Here is a 21,736-nt window from a genome sequence, read left to right as displayed (position 1 = left end):
AAACACTAAGAGCTATGAGGACCTGGTCGGAGAAGATCCAGGCCAAGACTAAAAGAAAGGAGGAGGTTACAGGAAAGTCTTGGGCTGAAAGGCTAAGTGAGATAGTATAGCTCAGCAATCTGGGTACAGTCCCTCTATAAACAGGCTCGGGGGCCTGAAGTGCTCAGGAGGCTGGCAGACAGAAGAGGATGGGGAGAGAACTTTCTGATTCCAGAAGTGAGTCAGAATGAAAGCTCTAAGTCCACAGCCTTCATCAATGAGTGTTTTTAATTATGGACTGTGAAGTCATGGATGATTTTTCCTAAGAAAAATGTTAGTCAGAGGAAGCATGGACAGGGGCAATGGGGGCATAGGTTCCAATTTCTTTAGAACAAAGAGCAAGAAAAGGGTCTGGGCAGTACCTCTGGAGGCCCCTATGCTGGGGGGTTGGGTGGGGAGAGAAAAGAAATGAGACATTAGGTGAAGGAGCTGGGTCAGGACCTTCTTTGGGTCAAGGAACTGAGGACGTGTGCATGCGTGAGCAAATAAGCAGGAGAGGGAGCGCCTGAGCATTATGAATAGGTCCTCAGAGAAAGAACAACAGACAAGTCTGCGGCCTGGCTGGCCGCATTGGATGGTGAAGCCATTCTCCAGGCTGAGCCTGTCAAGTTCCCTCTCTGCTCCTAGAGGAAGCAAGCAGTTTTGAAAGGATGACTGTGGTTAAATACCACTTGCCAGAAACTTTAGTCCAGACTCCAAGCAGTCTGCACAGTCCAAGGCAAAACAAAATCTCCTGAAATATTGATGCTTCCAGTTTCTCAGTCTTTCCCTTCTGCTCTATTCCAATCTGACACCAGATTCTGTCTTTTCCTTCCTCCTTTAGAACAGCAAGTTGGGGTGACCTGATGATAGTCAGGTACTTTACAAGTCAGGAAGCATACCCCCCCCCCCTGCCCCCATTTATCCCTTCCTTCCTAAAGGCTTTCATTTGCCTGAAGTGTGGAGGTGGGCAAGGAGAGGCTTACAAACCCACCTGTCAAAACTACCTCCTTGTAAGGGTGTTTTGACAGGGGAGTGTGTAAGTCTCTCCTTGGCAGTACCAACCAATAGGTATTCTCCTTGGTAGTACCCACCAGTGGATAGTATACTCTATGAGGAGTTAGGATGTGGAGTTGTCTGAGTTGTACAACAGAGTTTTCTTTCTAGGCCTGCAACCTAAACAATGAGATGCTATTTGAATGGCATGTTTTAGCTTGAAAATACACAATTATCATACTGGATCTACACTATTTCTATTCATTATAACAGTGTCTATCAGTTGGAAAAGACCTATGCCTCTGTAATGGTGAGGCAAATCACAACTTCTTAATTCAGCCCTTTAGTTTTTCAAAGGAGCCCATCCTCACACAGATAAGTAGAAGGCCAAGAATTTGAAGCCAGGTCTCCTAATTCATACTCAACACTGCTTCCTCCGTGTCCTATGGAGGAGATAATCCAGATCCTACAACTCTACCTGAAGTATGCATGCCCTCTAAATTATGTCTCCCCCCACCCTCTACTCCAAGACTTGGCTTCTACTGGAAGAACTCTGGTCATGGGGAGCTCACTATTTAACCAGGGAGCCATTTTCATTTCTCTTTTTCTTTTTTTTTTTTTTAAAGGTTTTTTGCAAGGCAAATGGAGTTAAGTGGTTTGCCCAAGGCCATACAACTAGGTAATTATTAAGTGTCTGAGGCTGGATTTGAACTCAGGTACTCCTGACTCCAAGGCGGGTGCTTTATCCACTACGCCACCTAGCCGCCCCCATTTTTCATTTCTCAACAGGTCTCATTTTTTTTTTTTATAGGTTTTTGCAAGGCAATGGGGTTAAATGGCTTGCCCAAGGCCACACAGCTAGGTAATTATTAAGTGTCTGAGGCTGGATTTGAACTCAGGTACTCCTGACTCCAAGGCCAGTGTTTGATCCACTGTGCCACTTAGCCGCCCCCCAGGTTAAACATTCTTAAGGACTTTTAAGTCTGCTTTTAGGGTAGGGTTTCAGGTTCCCTCCCTTTCCATTCCAGTGGTTCTCCTTTGGAGAAGTTTGTTGTTAACTGCTTTTAACAGATGGAGAAAATGAAACAAGGAGAGGTTCAGTGACTTGCCCAAAGTCACAGGACTTTACAGGAGTAAAGACAGAACAAGAATGTCAGAGGTCCTGGTCCCTAATCCCTATCTGTTATGCTGCACTGCCTCCTATTATGCAAGGATGCCCTCACCTCTAACATGGGGAAGGAGCTGGCCTCTTCCATGGCTATGTGAAGGATCCCAACTTTCCTGTGAGGACCAGGACAGGAAGAGGCCTTATTCTGTTGGGAAATCTGGCTTTTTTTACCCTTGCAATTTAAAAAGGAAGGAGGCCCCTTCTGGAAATGTTGGTCTGAGGCCCAGAATTTACATTCATGGCTCTAATTAGTTTTATTCTTGGCTTTAGAACATTGGGGTAGGGGGAGACACTGCCCTCAAGTCTCCTGCAGTGAGGTGCATTCTGAACAGTGCCAAGAGGAGAGTGAAAAACAAATAGTTAAGAATGGGTCTGGTAGTGGACAGGCAAGGGAATTTTGAGAGTGACTTCAAGGGAAGCTGCCTAGTCCTTGGAGAAACAGAATTAATACAGTGGAGAGAGGACTGGTCTTGGGAGTTCATTGTGAGACAACAGACCAGTCATTGAATGTCTGACTTCAGTTTTTTCATCTTTTTTTTACAAAAAAAGGAAGTTGGTAGATAGCTTCTACTATCTCACTCTGGTCTATCATTCTATGATTTAATCCTTTCTCATATGTACATTTTATACTTTTCATAATACTTTTGAATCCATTTTCTAATTGAATAAAGAAGTTACAAGGCAGAGTAGAAGCCTGAAAACCTGTGTTCTCTGATTTCCCTAATTTGTGGTGTTCACCTTTTTGAGCCTCAGTTCTCTTAACTATAATATAGTAGGGGCAGAGGGGGAGAAATAAGAACTATACCACACAAAAAAGGCTGTCAGGATCAGAGGTTTGCACTTGTCAAGGAAATAATTGATAGGAAGAGAGTCAGAAAGACCTAATTTCAAATCCTGCCTCAGAGATTTACTATCTGGGTGACCCTTGAGTAAAAGTTAACCTCTCAGCCTCAATTTTTCTTATCTGTAGTATGAGGGAGGTTATTGTGAGGAATAAAGAGATACCAAGGTGCTACAGTTCCAAATCAGAGGTCAGGACTCAACAGTCCCTTTGAAAAGGGGTGACTGAGGCAGCTAGGTGGCATAGTGGATAGAGCACTGACCCTGGAGTCAGGAGAACCTGAATACAAATTCAGCCTCAGATACTTAATACTTGCTCGCCTCTGTGACCTTGGGCAAGTCACTTAACCTCATTGCCATGCAAAAATCCAAAAAGAAAAAAAGAGGTGACTGTGCAGCATAGACTGGGGATCAAGAGGCCTGCATTCTAGTCCAGATCCAAATGAAATGTGACCTTGGCCAAGTCCCCCTCTCTACACTAATTAATAGTCTCTGTGGTCCCTTCCAGCTCTCATATTCCCTAGAGTGTATAATTATATGAATCATACTCACTTCTACCCTAGCAAAGGCCAGTGTGTCCTGTCCAATTACTTGGAATGGTTTTGGCTGAGCCTAATCGGAGCTTTTTAGAAAATGAATAAGAAAACCATTCTTTAATTGAACTTAAAAAAAAAAAGAGGAGGCATTTTGTTAACATCACAAGAACAAAACAAAATAAACTTCTCTTCCGATTCTTCCCTGCACTGGAGCAGGTTCCATGAACCAAATCAAGATGGGACATCCATCTTTCGGGGAATCTCTCCCAAGTCAAGGTTTCAATGCATCCTAAGTAACCCACATCCAAAGGAAGGGGGAAGAAAGAAGGAAGGAAAAAGGAAAAAGAGGAGGGGAAAAACTACGAATGCGATACTCATTGGATTCTTTCACTCCTAACATCAGCACAAATATACATTCAAGGGTCAATGTCCTTGACCACACTCACTCCTCTCACACCCCTCAGTCCCCCTTCAGCTCAGACGACCATGGCACACAGTTCCTGCTATTAATGAAATCCATTTTAATTGCAGGTGGAATAGCTGACTACCTATATACTGTAATTTCAGGGACCTTGGGAAAGCCTGAAGCACCCCCTCCCCAATAAAACTTATTTTGCTTCCTAAATGATGCCTAAAGTTCTAGCTCCTGAAGTTTCATTTATTTTAATTTATATTTTAACTTCCCAATAAAAAGTAAATACCCTGAAGCTGGATAATACCTAAAGCTAACATCATTCATTTATAGTACAATACAAAGTTTTGTGGGAAAAGGTTTTGTTAGACAGAATAGGAAGACAGCATCAGGGCACTAGATACTGGAGGTTAACTGGTTTGCCAAAAGGTACTGAATAGGTTCCAAAGATAAACTTTGCCTACTTTATACTTTTGCTGATGGCTAGTCAGCCCTGCTGAGGGAGATGTTTTGTCCCTCTATCCTGTCTTTGTGGCATTGGTGGTCTACTCAGAGTTATCTTTCATTATCCAGCATTGTAAAATTCAAAATTCCTGTGTGTGTGTGTGTGTGTGTGTGTGTAAAATACAAAACTATCAACAATGAATGTTTCAAAGCAAGAAACTATTTTTAAAGCCTTACTTATTTCTATATTCTGCATACTGCATGTCAGCTGCTGCTGCTGCCTAAGATGGGTGAGATGGTAGTGAAATGTGGTTAAGCAATTATGAAGAGGGGATTTTAATCAGATTTGTGTTAGGCTCTGATACATGAGACTCTTTTCTGGAATCTATCACCATGATACTCTTTTCTGGAATCTACCTCCTGAGCAACATACCTGGGGGTTCATTCCCTTACCTCCACCCCACCATAGGCCATTATTAATGACTATGAGTAAAGAAGGAAATACCACAAATACCATTCTAATTATTCTATTCAGAGAGGCTGGGAAACAGAAAAAATTAGCACAAGTCTTACTATAGATTTTACTAGTGGTGACCTATGTGGTATGCTTGGAATAGTTCCAAGAAAGTTCCCTGCCCCCTCCCCAAATATCTCCAAAATTAATAGCTGATGTGATTCATTTCCTTTGTGTTGTCTTGTCCCTGTGATTTTTTTTCACAAAAACTCCTGCAAAGTTAGTGAGTAAAAGTTAGTGAAACACCAAATCCTTATAAGTCTTCTAGACATCAAGAATGGTAAGCTGAATCTAATTAAAGTAGAATTACTTCCATAGGGGGCAATGGAAGAGAAGAGCCTTTTTACAGAACATGACTTATTTCTCCATCAAGGAAGGGCCAGGGGAGGAAAAACTCCCCAGCATGTCTTGGCAATTCTGGGACCATTTTCCTCCCTCTAACAAAACAGTTTGTCTCTCTATTGCCCAGAGAGCTTTAGGCAGCATCCTTGAAGGACCAACAGAACTGTGGTCATGGTAGTAGCAAATGCTAAACATAAAGAATGATTTGTAAAGGGCACTAGGGTAGTGAGGAGAGGAAAGTCCAGAAACTCAGACCACATCTTCCCACCACTTTCTTTCACAGTTGGAGGAATCACTTTGGTTAAAATAAACCAGAGAACTAAAAATGGCCATTTAAAAATGGAGCTTACTGCTTCTGGCCCCAGGCTGGTCGAGAAATGTCACACAGCAAGTGACAGAAAGTCAAATGATAGCAGGCAGCTAACTCCTCCAAAGACTTGGTCACTGGTCTTTGGAGAATAGCTATTGCAGAAGAATAAGTGAAGACCAAAGCCTGGGAGCTTCCCACACCTCAGGAGGCCATCCTAGCTTAAAAAGGTTGGTAACCATTATCTCCCTCCCCATGATTTTAAGTCAAAGTAAATGAAATGCAGATTGCCTATCTGGAAAAAGGTTGGGAATTCTTGATATAATTAAATATAATACCTTGGTAGGAAACAAAGCTGGCTACTGCTTGGCATTATTATGCCAGCCAGGACAGAGCTGTCTTGGATAGCCCCCCAAAACCCTCTGGTTGTTTCTGCTATGGATATGCCCCCTCCCTTTTCTGGAATCTTCTATACTTGGAACCCTCCAAACTAGAAACTTCCATGATCCGTATCATTTCACTGTGACATCAGAGCTAAGAAATCAATTAGACATTCCTAATCAAGATTCCACCACTACTTACAAAACCCTTGATCCTGGTCCTCATTGATAATGCTGGTTGGTCTACTGAGTGTAGAATAAGACTCAGGGGCTCTCAGTAAACTAAGAGCAATGATCAGGACATGGCGCAATCTGGGGCTGGTTCTGGAGGTCAAAATTTCTCAGGATCATTGGCCCCCTTCATTCTCTTCTTCCTCTGCTGATTGGCTCATTCTATCCTTCTTCTTCTCTGGTCTCCTTCTGGCTACCCTTGGGTATCTCAAGTCAAGTCTTAAGCTTTCCCTTGTATGAATGGAAATTCACTAAGGACTTTCCCACCTTCTGTTAGTTTGTGGTTTCCATAAAGATCTGTTTAAGGAAATAATAAATGTCACCCTATTCACCACATATTCTATTATCCTTTTAATATAATTTCATTTAACTATATCTCTAACCAAACCACACAAACACCTCTCTGCATGTGTTATTAAACACAATTTTTCTCCTTACATTAAAGAAAGAAAAAAATAGCTGATAACAGAGATTTACTAACATCTCCCTTTCTACATACACACCCATAAACCAACTGCTCCTCCCAGGGGATGGATTTCCTAAGATTAGAACTCTTTTGGCCAAGCCTTCCATTGTTTACTTCACCCATCTATAATCCTAGCCAATGAGAATTCACCATTGGACTGTGATTCTTATGTCATGCAAGATATTCAATGAACAAAGAAAAATTCAGTAATGAAACCACCAGTTTTCCAAATGCATTCCTCACAACAATCCTCATAAATTAGGTAGTGCCCATGTGTTTGCCCATTTTACAAATATACCCTAAATGATTTACTCAATAACCCAGATGAGAAGTAATGAACCAGATCTTTTTATTTTTAGTCCAGTCCTCTTAAGGTGAGTCTTCTCCAAATGGTTTTTCAAAGGTTCCTTAGTAATTGAGTTTTCTAGCTAATAGAATCAAACCACCCTTGTCTAGAGTGAATCCAGGAAGCAAAAATCTGCTAATTAAAGTAGAAGAGAAGCTGGTGACATTTTAAAAAGATTTTCAAAAAAGTTTTTTTTTTTAAAATGACATTTCTTCTACACCCTCTGCTAATTACTTTCTATGTACAAGCATTAGTTGCTCAGAAGGGTCCATTCACAGAAAGCGACCTTTGTCTAGCTTCCATGCCTTAGGCTGAATGTCAGCATATCCATTATCCAATTTACTGTAGAAGCTCCTGAGGTGGGAGGCCCATGTTTCAATTCATCATAAAGAACCTTAAGATGACATAGAAGCTGAATGAATAGGGAATCTTTACCATAGAGAAGATTTAGAGGGGCACAGTAGTAGTATTTTGTGTATTTGAAGGACAACTTGGGAATGAAATTGATTTTACTTGGCTCAGAGGGCAGAACTAGAAGCAGTGGGGAGAAATAGTAGTGAGGCAGATTTAGGCTGTTATAAGGGAAAAACCTCCTAATAATTATTTTTCCCCAAAGGGAATAGGTTTCCTTGCAGAGGTAGCAAGTTGCCCTCACTGGTAGTCTTTGGGAAGAGGCTAGAAGACTACTTATTGGGGATGTAGAAGGAATTCTTGTCCAAAATCCAGATTGGACAGCTTCTAAGAACAGTTCCTCTTCGAGAACACTATTAGATTCCGAGATCTATCAGGTCTGGAGTACTGAGAAATGGTTTTGTGAAGGAGATGTGACTGGAAGAATGATAAGATTTGGAAAGATGGAGAGGAGTAGGAAGGTTAAGAAAGCACGATAAGTAAAGATACAGAGGTAAAAATGGCAAAGAATTATTAAGATGTCGAGGAAATAGAGCATTTTGGCTATTCAAAGTGGGATCTATAGGGAATGTATTTGGTGAGAGAAGACTAAAATGAGATTGCATCTTTCTATTGGCCTTAACATTTCCTAAAACTTTACAGAGTTTATTTTCTCTAATACCAGCTGTTTTGGTCTGGCCTACAGATTCATTAGCTACTTGAACTGCCCTCCATAGCAAAGGCTCCAAAAATTGACTGAAAGCACAAGCACTACATTCTTCATGTTTCTTCTGTAATTTGTTTACATTTAAAAATAAATAAATCTAAAAACAGCATGTCACCATTGGAAGGTGTGTAGTGAAACCCTTAAAAATGTGTTCGCTTAGCTAAACAAATTGTGGAACATGAATGGAATGACATCTCTGTAAGAAATGATAATGAACTTGATGAATGCAAAGAAGCATGGGAAGATTTATTTGAACTGATGCAAAGTGAAGCCAAAAATATTATGTATGACAACTACAACAATGTAAATAAAAAGAACAACCACAATAAAACAATTACAAAACAACTGAACATTGCAAAAAGTTGAAAGAAAAAGAAACATGATCTCAAGCAAGAGATATGAAAAAACATCTCTTTCCTGCTTTGCAGAGGTGGGAGTTCACAGGAATGGAAGACTGAATATATTTTATGTTTTTTTTCTAAATATTGTTCAGTTATATTGATTTTTTTCCTTTCCTTTTTCTTTAAGGAATATATAAAGAATTTTTCTTAAATAGGATGGCTCTCTGGAAGGGGGAGAAGAATACAGGCAAAAATATAGTCAATGGAAAAATCAAAAGACATCAATAAAATTTTATTGGAATCAAAACTTTGTCTACCTTGAGAGGTGTAATTTATAAGACAAATTCAGGCTTACAGGTTTGATCCATGGGTTATCATTGTTCATTTCTAACAAGTTTTCTATAAAAGAATTTTTATATACAGTGAATATAAATTTAGATCTAAAAAGAGTCTTAGAGTATACCTCTAGAGTACATCTCTAACTATAGGTATCCCAGGCTTGTCCTAGATCTTCTCCAGGATTTGAATCCAGATCCTCTAAAACTCCAAACCCACCATATTTAACTCATACTACCAGTTTTGCTTTTGTCTTTATTGAGTAAAAGGATTTTCAGACTAAAGAGGGCAACAATAATTATAGTGATAGTTAATACTTACATTGGATTAGTACTTTGCATATACTGTTTCATTTGATCCTCATAACAACCCTGTAAAATAGGTGCTATAATTATTCCTTTGTTACAGATGAGAGAAATTAAAGTGTCTTGCCCAGGATCACTGAGGCATATAGTATCTGATGTAGTATTTGAATTCAGGTTACCCTTACTCCTAGTTCAACTCTCTTTCTATGAAGATATTTAGCTTCTTCTAAAATAAACATGGTCAGGCAGCTAGGTGGTGCAGTGGATAGAGCACCAGTCCTGGAGTCAGGAATACCTGAGTTCAAATCTGACCTCAGACACTTAATAATTACCTAGCTGTGTGGCCTTGGGCTAGGCATTTAACCACATTACCTTGCAAAAAAAAAAAAACCCTTAAAAACAATAATAAAATAAACATGGTCAAGAGTGAATTAAGGGCAGCCAGGTTGCTCAGTGGATAGAGCACTAGCTTTGGAGTCAGGAGGACCTGAGTTCAAATATGACCTCAGACACTTAATAATTACTTAGCTGTGTGACCTTAGGCAAGTCACTTAACCCCATTGACTTGCAAAAAAACCCCCTAAAAATGAATTAAGTATGGACATGATAGCAAAACAGCACCTTCAGCTCTAGATGAGTTTTTTCATAAATTATATCAGTCACTCCAAACCCCAAAATGGAAGAATTTATAGATGCAATTATTGAACCAATTCTGGTCATTCTGGAAATGCAGAAGTTCTCATCTCCCTTCATCTCATCTCTTCTCACTCTATCACAACCTCAATGAGTTCATAGGATTACAGATTTAGGGCAGGGGATTTTAAAGAATACCTAGTGTAAATCAAGTAAAATCTCATTTAACAGATGAAGAAAGAGGTCTAGAGAGGTTAAGTGAGTTGTCCAAGTCACATGGATAAAAAAAATAGCAGAGCTGGGATTCAAAACCACATCCTTGGATCTCAAATCCAGCACCTTTTGTGTGAGAGGACAAGTTACAGGCAAACATAATTATTTTTAAAAAATTTTAAAAACTAGATTGATAAATTTGACATAGGTCTCTGGGGAAAAAAGAGATTATTGAATGAGTGGTTTGAGAAAATTGAGAAAGTGATTACTAGGAATCAGCATAGGTTCACCAAGAACAATTAATGCCAGACCAATCTCTTTTCTTTTTCTTTTGAGAGGGGCCCTAATTCCTATAAATCAGAGCAATGTTGCAGAACATGCCTGGATTTCATAAAGTATTCATATTTCATAAAGTATTTAACTTTCAGCATAGGGTAACGTGGTAATAGGTTTGTGTTAAAATCCTGTCTTTGATACTCTATGTATGACCTTGAACAAAATTACTAATATGACTTTCAGTTTTCTCATCTGTTAAATGGGGATGAATAACACTTATACCCTCTGCCTTACTGGTTATCATATGGAAAAGTTTGTAAACCTTAAAATATCATAAAAATGAGAGCTATTTGAGGATATATGATGCAGTGGAAAAATGACTGGACATGCATTCAGAAGTCTTGGGTTTGAATCCCAGTACAGATACAAGCTGGGAAACCAAATTGCTATAAAACAAACATTTTAAAGTGCTCTAAGTTTTGCTCTGCAAACTTTACAGTTAGTTATAAAATATGCTGTTATTATTATGTAAATGTGAGGAATGATACTAATTATTTTTTTAGGTTTTTTTTTTTTTGCAAAGTAAATGGGGTTAAGTGCCTTGCCCAAGGCCACACAGCTAGGTAATTATTAAGTGTCTGAGACCAGATTTGAACCCAGGTACTCCTGACTCCAGGGCCACCTAGCCACCTCAGGTACTAATTATTATTAATAATATATCTTTAATGGGTTGAATTAAGAGTTAGGTGGATTCAAAGCTAGTTGATGACCATCAACAGTCAAATTCTGGTATTCTAAGATTCTATAAAGCAAGTTAGTCTTTGAAGAATGTTTCATGGAAATTATGTGTGTATGACCATAAAAGCCTGAAAGAAACATTGAAGGAGAAAGGCGCACATCTGTCTAGCTGCTAAGATCAGTCAAATCAGCTCAAGTAATCCAGAGTGTCACAAATAGCAAAACCAGATCACATTCATATCTAAGGAAAAAAAGCTTAAATTTTCCCCACCAATAAACACCAAAAACAGACAGTTTGATCTTCCAGATGGGAATTATATAATCCAAGCATTTTAGAACTAGCAGGGGCCTGAGGTCATCTGGTCCTTTTTACAAGGAAGAAAAGCAAGGTCCAAACTGGTAATACTTAGATCAAGGTCATAAAGCCAATGAAAGGCAAGTCTAAAATTGACTCCCAGGGTCCATTGTTTTCCCTCTTATAAAGCAGTTTAGTTTCCTACTAAAACAGGTGAATAGAATCCAATAGTTACCCCTTTCTTTTGCATACTAGGCAGAATGGCTTAGGTTGAGAAAAATAAGGGAGGCATAAAACATCCAAAACCTAAGAAAGATGGCCTGGGTTCTACAAAACTGGATCAGGAACCTTGACTTTCAAAGTTAGGTTTTCAGAGGTTATCTGTCTATTCCAACTTCAACCTAAACAAGAATCCTCTCAACAACAGTGGCATCAAACTCCAGTACAAATAAAGGCTACTAAATCTTACATAAGAATCCCTGTTGGGATTCTTACTGACTTAGAAAAACCACATATTATGTTTTATTATATTTTTATTTATTTTGTTAAATATTTCCCAATTACAAGTTAATCTAGTTCAGCTCCACTGGGAAGGGCTATGGTATTTAGTAGCCAACCATGCTTTATTCCTCTGCTCTACAGCATTATTAACAAGGTTTTATTCAGTCATTGCTTGAAAGATTGTAATGAGCAGAAGCCTGCTCCTTAGACAGCCCATTCCACTTCTGGTTAGTGCCAACTGTTGGGGAAAAAATTTCCTTATGTTGTTCTAAAATCTGATTCTTCAGCTTCCACCTATTTTTCCTACAAAGTGAACAAGCCTCAGTCTGCTTACAAAAGGCAGCTTTTCAAATATTGAAAGAAATCTATCATCTCTACCACTGTGTTCTTTTCTCTAAGCTAAATCATTCCCATTTTATTCAACTTTGTTTAATAATCTTTTACATTTAAAATCTTTAGGTGATATGTATGATCTAAATCCAGTATGGATACATGGTCATCCAGTAACTATCCTCTGGAGGTGCTGCATCTTTTTAAATTTTCTTCCTAAAAATGGAACAATTGGAACAGAACCCAGATGGGTTCTGGCCAGGGCAGATTACAATCTTTTTTCTAGATGCTACTTTCAACAACAAATCACTTAACCAGCATCACAGATTCAGGGCTATCTGTGTACAAAATGTGGTACCCGAGGTTGTAAGGATATAGAGAAAAAAAGAGACAACATGGCCATGTTTGAAGAGGACAAGAGGTCCCTCTGATGGCAGAAACATAGGTCCTGCCATTGGAGAAATAAGTTTGATGGCAAAGACCCAGGTCTGACCATGTCCTTTTAGCAGTTTCCAAAGAGAAAGAGCTTGCCTATTCACATCTGAATGTGTAAATCTCTGTCACTGAGCCTCACTTGGTAATCAGTCACTTCTCTTTCTCTATCTAGTACCAGATTCTGGCCCATTAATCCCTACATAAAGGAAACATAAAGGATGTTCCCTGAGAGTGATAACAAGGCAAGAGTTGCTTCAGGTAAATGATTAAAATCATGCAGAGCCCAGCATCACTCCTCATTATCTTCCTAGGCTATTTCACATTTTTTATTAAGTGAATAAAAAATTTAATTAGAAAAAATGTTCACATTTAAATTACAGCTCTGGAAGGCATATGGAGAATCAAAAATGATGGTTTATGCTTTTAAGCATATTCCTCCCCTTAAATGACACCAGCAAGAAAAGGAAGGGACACATTTGTCACTCCTTCCTATCCATACATACTTTATAATTCTCAGTCAATATGTACCTCCAATCAAGGGTTTTCCTGAAAAGAACAAGGAGTATGTAATTTATTTCTTGGGAAATTTTCTATCAGGTTGGCAGGGAATAAGTTTTATGATGCCAGGCCATCGGGAAAAGCTCCCAAGTGGCCTATACTATCTCACAAATGGAATCTATTTTTAGAGCATCTGAAAAGCAAGACACCTAATATCATACCCTAGATACATAGAAAGGACTTTGGAGGGTCATGTACTCAATTTAATTCAGTTCTACAAACAATTATTATGTAGAGACCACAGAGTTAGGTATTGGGGTGGAAGGTAGGAATAGGAAAAAGATGTCATCCCTGCCTTTATGGAGTTTATAGTCTAGTACAGGGATCCCTAAATTGGGGTTTGGGACCTTTTTAAGAATTATTTTGATAATTATAATACAATTGGTTTCTTTTATTGTCCCCTTTTGTAGTTTAGTTTATGCATTTGCAAACATTATTCTGAAGATTCCTTAGGCACTCCTGCTATAATAGTATAACTATACTTTTCCTCTATCATCTTTTTTCTACTACTCCTTGCTCTTCCCATTCAAATGATCCCCTTCCCACTTTCTGCCATATCCTGCTTTGGGTGATAGTGGGTGAGAAGATGGGGTGAGACGATGGGGAAGAGAATAGCAGATAAAGACACAGGTCTATTTAGAGATTGCTGGTAGTACTATAAATTGGTTCAATATGGCAATTCTTAGCTAGAACTATAAAACTTTTCATATCCTTTGATTCTGCTTTGGGGAATGAAACTCAAGAAAGTAATCCAAAAGAAGGAAAAAAGTAATTTGTACGAAGTTGTTCGTAGCAGTGCTATTTATAATAGCAAAAAAAAAAATTGGAAACAACCCAAATTGCTAACAATAAGACAGTACTAAACGAAATCTGGTATGTAATTACATACCAGGGCAGGGGTTCTTAAACATTTTTGTCTTATGGACCCCTGTTGGTAGTCTGATAAAGTCTATGGATCCCTTCTCAGAATAGGGTTTTAAAAGGTTAAAGTGGGCTACAAAGGTGGTTATCAAAATTTTATTTAAAACAATTGGTGGACCAGAGATAAAAAAAAAGCTGTTGAAAATTACTAATGCCTTGAATATATTAATATATGGAAAGGTGCATATGAAATATCAGGTTAAAAGAGCAGGATATAAGATAGTATGTGCCCACTGATATAGATGTGTAAAAATTTGTACATTTAAAAAGATCATGAGAGAAGCTTCTTTGTTTAGCTTCTTTGTTCATAATGAGCTACTTTAAAGTCCCTGGTCCACCAATGCCAAAGGTTGTGTTTTGTCTCTTTCTGCCTCAGTTTCCAATCTTTGACAGGTTCAGCATCAGCATCTCTTTCAGTTGCTCTTCCCTGCCCTAGCCTTAGTACTATTTAGCCTTTGGAGGATTGTTTGACCAGAGGAAGAAGGGGAGAAGATCCAAAGACATTGTCCTTGGGTTGGAGTCTGAAGCAGGACTGGCAAAAGGTTTACTTACATCTTCAAAGGACTAGAAGCAGATACCAAAAAAAGTACAAGGAATGTGCTTTGAAGCTAAGGAAAGCGAAGTGAATGATGCTGTCTAGGTTTGGAGAGATTACTCTAAGGACATCCAACGTGAGAGTGCTATAGTAAAATGAGTTCTAAATGCCTAAAGGGGCAATTCTCAGTGGATTTAGTTAGAAGATGCTTCAAATATTGTTTCTTTACTGGTACCAGGATAGACCAAAGGTTGTAATCAGGGGTCCATTATTTTATTGGGATGGAGGGGTCCTGTGAACTCAAAAACAATTTATCTTTATTTTTACTAACTTCCAAATGGAATTTAGCATTTCCTTCAATTAATTAAAAACTTTATTTGGAGATATTCTTTTTATTTATTTATTTATTTAGTTTTTTGCAAGGCAAACAGGGTTAAGTGGCTTGCCGAAGGCCACACAGCTAGGTAATTATTAAGTGTCTGAGACCGGATTTGAACCCAGGTACTCCTGACTCCAGGGCCGGTGCTTTTTCCACTACGCCACCTAGCCACCCCTATTTGGAGATATTCTGACAAAATGGTCCATAAATCCAAAATAAATTGTCAATGTTAAAGGAAATTGATTCAAATGCCCCAGGGAGTGTCCAAGTCCATGAAGTATACATCAGGTCATTATAATCAGCTACGACTTCCTGAAAACCAACAGACTTCTTGATGAAAAAGCAGTGAGTTCTCCATCACAGAAATTACTTCTAGTAATCTAGTAGTATCTATTTGTTCATTGTCAGGGATGCCAGGGCTGGAGGGTTGAGAGGGAGAGAGTGGGATTCATGTTTGTTTATGCAGAGGAATAGATGGCCATTCCAAGTCTAAAATTCTATGAATATTCCTATACCACAAATACTTTTCTCTGTTAAATTTCCAACAACTCCACAATTCCATCCATCTACAGGGTGTAAGGAAGTCTTGCCAGCAGCAAAATTGAACAGCAGGCAACCTGTATTTTGCAATTTCTCAACTCTACAGGCAATGCAATTTCCATAACACTCTTTAATTTTCCACTTCTTGGTGGACCATTTCAGTTCACTGACTTGTAATGCCATATTTTAAAAACATACTTACAGCAGCCCAGAGGTTTTAGTCTCTTTTGACTGAGTCTTCAATCTGTTACACTACTTTGAATTTCTACTTCCTCAAAATATAAGATGAAAAACCTCATTGCTCCTTAATTTTTCCTCCTACCTATCTTCCCTCTGTCTCTATTGTTTAATTTGGGCCACTGGATAGGAGCAGGCAACTGTGTTAAGTCAAGCATGAAGATTTGAAGCCTCTTGGGCAAATTGTCCCCAAGCAGAAAAAAACAAAAGTTTATTAGCATGATGGAACTACAGAGTTCACATCTGACACTGTGAATCCCTATTCGGGTATACACTGACATATAGAGAAAAAAATGACTCATTGGAAGGAGGAAATACAGTGAGTCTCTTTAATTCTGTATCAAAGAAGGCACAAGGGAATATGGTATTAATGGAAGGAAGAAAAGATTCAAAATTACCAGGGTTCAAAAGCAATGGTTCTAGTTTTATGAACTTGAAAATTCTAAGTCACTCTAGCTTCCTCATTTATAAAATGAAAAAGTTGGTCTGGATGATCTTGAAAGGCTTAAAGGTCAATTGGTGGGAAAAGCACTGGATTTGGAGTCACAAAGATGTGGTACCACATTATCATTACCTGTGTGAAAAGACTTCCCTTTATTTGCACCTCAGTCTCATCAGTTCAAGGGTTAGCCTAGAATTACTCCAGCTCTGACAGCTGACTTGTATGAAGGGAAGATTAATGTTGGCAGATAAATTCCTCCTGGGCACTAATTTTAGCCCATTTCAGGGGAAGACTATTCATTTGTGCTAACAAGGGGGAAGGACTCAATCATTCCAGATATTCCAGTTTACAAATGATCCTCCCTTCCTATACAAAGACCAAGCTTACTGGCCCGAATGCATTTGTTATCTCTGAAAGCAGTCAAAGTGAAGGAACTACCTTCTGCTTATTCATGAAGCTGAATCAGAGTGTATATCTTGAAAGACAACTTGGAGATCATGTCCCATCCCTTCCTTATAGAGAAAAGCAAGGCCAAGTTCATATGGAAGTGACTCTCTTTAGGTCAATTAATGTATATCGAGAATAGAATCAGTTCTTTGGACTTCAGGTTCAACTTTCTACCACACTTAAAAAAAAAAAAACTTTATAGCCTGTATTCTTGTATACCTACAACATCCAATTTGACAAAAAAAAAATCAATGAGAATGAAGTTAGTGCATCACTGCTTTACTGGGGAATCCTGGCTGGAAAGTGGAATGGAGCTGTTGGGTCTGTGGTGGCTAGAAAGAGGATTGGGCAAAGCACCAAGAAGGGAATAGCTGAGGTCCTATCGATTGAATCACAGCTGTGGAGCTGAATAGTTAAAGCAGTTTTGAAGTCTGGAGATAACCCCTGACACCTAGTCTTTCCAAAAAGTCTCATGTCCACTGCAGCTAAATTGTTTGGCGAATTTTATTTAATCTTCTCTCCTCTTTCTCCCCAAAAGGGATGTTTTATCAACCTCCACAGGTGGCACCATGGTTTATTTGCCTAGAAAAGATTGGAGCAGAGGATTTCTGAGCTTTTTTCAGCTCTGCCTCTGCTTCTAAGTGTAAGCCTCTTACAGAAACACAAATATACAGTAAAGAATAACACTTTTGGATTTGGAGTTGAGAGGTGAGTCTGAACCCTGGTTCTGATGCTTATGGGGCTCTGATGCTTAAGCATGCTTATGGTTAAGTCCCTTGCCCTTGCTATACCTTGGTTGTTCCATCATCTTTAAAATGAGCATGAAAAACTTGCATTTCCTACTTTATAGGGTTGTTATGAGTAAGTTTTGTAAACTTAGAAATGTGAACTATGAAGCATGTAATAATCATATAAAGCTATCAGAGCAACATCATTCATCCTGGCTATATGCTGGGACTTAGAGAGTGAATTAAAACACCAATGATTTTAGGACAAAGTCCATAAACTGGCAAAATGGAAAGACTCTGAATATAGCAAATAGCACCAAAAACACAGTTATAGTCAATAAAACAGAAAACAGTTAAAAACAATGTGACAAAACTCAGCACCAACTTTTGCAACAATAGTGCATGACAACCATCATCAGCTTTAAGAAAGAGGAAAAAGCCTTACATCTCCATTTAAAACAAAAGAGGAAAAAAACCCTCATCAAAACCATACCCCAGGAGGACAGTAAAAAAAGAAGCTTTCCTGAAACTAAAATGGAAAGAGGTGAATGGTAGAGTCACAGAAAGAGGTTTTCTATTCCAAATACAGACATGAAGGAAAATGGCACCACTCGGGCTACATTTATTTATTATCACAAAACCAAGCACAAAAGCAGAATAAACACACCTGTCAGGAGCAACCAGAATGGGTTCTTAGGTGTCCTGTGAATGTTTAACACTAAGAAACTACCCAACTTGGGACAATGCCATTTAATAGACATAGAATGCACTCTGCTGGGTGGCAGTAGGCCATCTTACTATCCATAAATTCCATCAATTTTCTCTGATAGCAACTCTGGCTCACCAGATTGGAGTTGGCCAAACAAATAGCTCTCCAAGTTCATATCAATTAATTTCTCAAGAGATATGATGGGTTTGAGGCTCATTAAATTTGGTTTTTAGAATCAACTCTAAATTACATTTAAGAACCTAAGTGCCCACCACCCCTGTTCCATTAAGTCACTTTCTTTTCCACTCAAAATCAATCTCTCTCCTGAGTCTGTGGCTATGCTGGATCACAGGTTCAATGAACAGGTTGTGTTTTTTCTTTAAGTTTCCTGGGGAAATATTCCAGGCAGGATTAGGAGAAGGGAGAGAATTAAATTATAAAATGTCTAAATTGGGAAGGAACCTTAGAGATTAATTATTGATCCACCCTCATATACACATTTAGACATGTCCCTCAGTCTTCTCTCCTTCTTGTCTTTCGTTCCCTGACCATATGCCCCATGAGAGCTGCCTTCACACAAGGTTGGGAGTTGATACTAAAGGCCAAAACCTCACTTACATAATAGTTGTCTGAACTGGAACTCAAGAAAACTGGCAGATCATTTGCAACTTCATCAACAGATATGTATTAAAGACCTATTATGTGACAGGCATTGATGATATGAGTTGAATGTTTCATAGGACCTTGACCTCTCAAGGTGGCATTTCCCCAGTAGAGAATGGGGATGGGGTGGGAGGTGGGGGTTAATGTGGTGGGCAGATTCTGTTCTTCATTAATGCTCTTTTTAAATGGTCTCTGACTTATAGGGCAAGGGTTTCTCTCTTGGTCACACTTCTCCAATGCTGGGGACCACTTGGCAGTTATACAAAGAAACAAGTTTTCACAGTTCATCTTCAGCAACCTCAGTAGTCCCTTTTCTTTTCCCTCTCCTAAACTCCTATTTGCTCAGCCATCGTACTGTTGATATAGGCAGTCAGGATAGGCTATTATTCTGGAGCTGAAGTTGTGTCAATATTAACACAACTAGTACAGAGTTCAGCTTCCTTGGGAAGAGATGGTAAATTCTAGCCAGGCCAATAGGCTCTTCTAAAGGTCATCCAGTCCATTCCCCTGCCTCCAGGCCAGCCTACACCCACCAAAACATGCCAAACAGATGGGTGAGTGCTCTTTGTATTGAAGGCTATTTTATGATTGTGATCCATCAACCAATCAACAAATACTTATTAAATAGCTACTATGGAACAGACACTAAGGACTGAAGATACAAATAAAAAAAGAGACTAATCCCTGTTCTCAAGGAGCTTATTTTTTTTAATATATATGTATATATGCATACATCTCTCCATATATACATACAATATATATAAATATATAAGCACACACACACACACACACACACACATATAAAATTTCAGGCAGAAGCCCTACTATCTCCTAGGCAGCCTATTCCACTTCTAGTTAGTGCTAATTGTTGAAAAAAAATTTCCTTCCGTTCATCTGAAATATACCTCCTCAGCTTCCACCCATTTTTCCTACAAAGAGAACAAGTCTCATTCTGCTTACAGAAGTCTTTTAAATATTTGAAGGAAGCTATTGCATCTCCCACTAAGTATTCTTTTCTCTAGGCTAAAACATTTCCGTTTCATTCAACTCAGCTTTAAAATTTCTTGCATTTAAAATCTTTGAGAGGTATGTAGGATCTATCACCTGGCTTCCTAAATCCCAGCTAAAATTTTACCTTCTACAGGAAGCCTTTGTAGATCCCCTTTAATTCCCTCTGTTGATTATCTCCAATTTATCTTGTATGTGGTTGTTTGGCATGCTGTCTCCTCCATTAGACTATAATCTCTTTAAGAGAAGGGACTGTCTTTTGCCTTTCTCTTTATATGCCCATGGTTAAGCATAGTGACTGCCCTGGTACTTACAAGAACTTTTTATATGTTTATTGATGACTTAATTTACAAAATGTGTGGCCTAGAATATTCATAGTATCTATATCCCAATAGAATTCATGATGGGTGCTAGATAAGTTGGTAGGGGAACAGAAATAAAGATCTAAGGAGCAGCCTTAACACCAGTGAGAGACAAGGAAAGTGTGCCAAATCTGACCACATAACCAGGGGCACTGGAGTAAATACAAGAGATTTAGGAGGCTGACTTTACCCAGTATAAAATACAGCCTGGGTAATTTTAAAAATAGGTGGTCATTCTATGCGCCTGTGTCTTGGTCCTGCCTCCAACTTAGAGAACAGCTGTTCTCCAATTCCTCTGAGAAAAGAACAGTGGAAATGGGATGGAAGGGTAGCAGGAGAGATTCTGAAGATGATCATTTCCAAGAGTTTGGGATAGAGAAGGGAAGGGACTAGCCCTGTGATTTCATGTAAATGGAAATATTCCCTCTACTAATACAGGCAGGCACTTTGCAATTTATATAGTGTCAAAGAGTTGTCTAAAGAACTGTTAGTGAGAGGTTTAGTGACTTATTCAGGAGCAACAATCATCAGATGTTTCAGAGGACTTGAATTCCTATTTTCCTAGAGAGTTCTCCAATCACTCTATCAAAATGGGTGACAGATATTGGGGCTTTATTGGAGGAATATAAGATCTGTGCACCTTCCCTCATTTGGGACTGGAGATAATAACTGGGTTGTCATACTTGAAAGTAATTTAGCTATCCAAGGTGACATTTCTTAGTTCTTGTATTTAGTTTGGAAAGAAGGAAGCTGGAAGGAGGTGAACAAGGAAGAAAGAATATCAGAATGCTATATTGAGCTAATTATACATCCATTAGATTCTCCTAGGTAAAATAGTTAACACTTTCTCTGCTCCCCACTTTTACCCAACTCAAGTTCATATCTTATTGAGTTCAAGTTGATAAAAGGACCAGCTCCCTAACTCTCCTGCAGGAGATGGAATTTATAAGAACATTCATGGCTGTAAGTTTTCCTAACTTCAGAAAAGCAAGGATGCACAATCATCTCCCAAACACAATGCCCTCAGGGTCCCAAGGCTGTTCACAACTAGGGGTTAGAGATAAAGCAGGAGCTGTTAAAAGAAACAGGTCTGTGTGCAATATTTGGAGACATTTAAAAATTAAAGATCATATAGCAGCAGGAGGGATCTTTGCCCTGAGTCACTGTGACCAGGCCCCTCCTCTTGGTCTCTGCCCATTACAGTTCCCTGCGGTGGAACCCAAGCGTGCAGCTGTGCTGTCAGCCAGGGGGAGGGGAGGCCTGAGCACTCAGATAGGAAATCTATATTCATCCCACACAGGCACTAATACAAAAATTAATTGACACTCGCCAGACCCAGAGTTAGAGTCTCTCTAGCATACCTCTGGCCTGGCACAGTCCCAAGATGCATTCACACGGATGTTCTCTCTCACACACATGTAATCACGGTCTTCCTCAGTCCCTCATCCCCCCCCCCCAGCATGTGTGTTTGCTCCCTTCTAGGAGCTCACACAAATGCACACGAAAGGCTTTCGCAGACACACAAATACTATTCTATTTACACTCGGAGACTTTCAGACAGAACTTAGGATGGTGCCTGGCCCCTAGTTGGGGCAGAACCCAGGCTGGAATGACCTCAGTCACCAGCCTGGGATACACGGGGCAGCCTGTGACCCTCACCGACTCACGCAGGGCACACTGGCACGCA

The 21,736-nt window shown here is 39.2% G+C and overlaps 1 protein-coding gene across 8 annotated transcripts in view; it reads right to left on the bottom strand.

Annotated features, from left to right (window-relative positions):
- Positions 1–21,736, bottom strand: part of IQSEC1 (IQ motif and Sec7 domain ArfGEF 1) — a 306,257-nt gene that overhangs the window by 78,230 nt on the left and 206,291 nt on the right. The window contains exon 1 of one of the 8 annotated variants that reach the window (XM_074198379.1): positions 6,692–21,499. The exons of 6 other annotated variants lie outside the window; for them this stretch is intronic. In XM_074198379.1, the coding sequence (XP_074054480.1) occupies positions 6,692–6,777 (86 nt within the window). In that variant the 5' untranslated portion in view covers positions 6,778–21,499. Of the gene's footprint in view, positions 1–5,915; positions 6,139–6,691; positions 21,500–21,736 lie in introns of those variants that run through there. One more of the 8 variants, XM_074198384.1, reaches the window with a different exon arrangement.

This window comes from Macrotis lagotis, chromosome 8 (assembly GCF_037893015.1).
Source record: "Macrotis lagotis isolate mMagLag1 chromosome 8, bilby.v1.9.chrom.fasta, whole genome shotgun sequence".
NCBI classification, from domain to species: domain Eukaryota; kingdom Metazoa; phylum Chordata; class Mammalia; order Peramelemorphia; family Peramelidae; genus Macrotis; species Macrotis lagotis.
The sequence above is the reverse complement of the archived record's forward strand: the minus strand, read 5'-3'. Positions and strand labels throughout refer to the sequence as shown.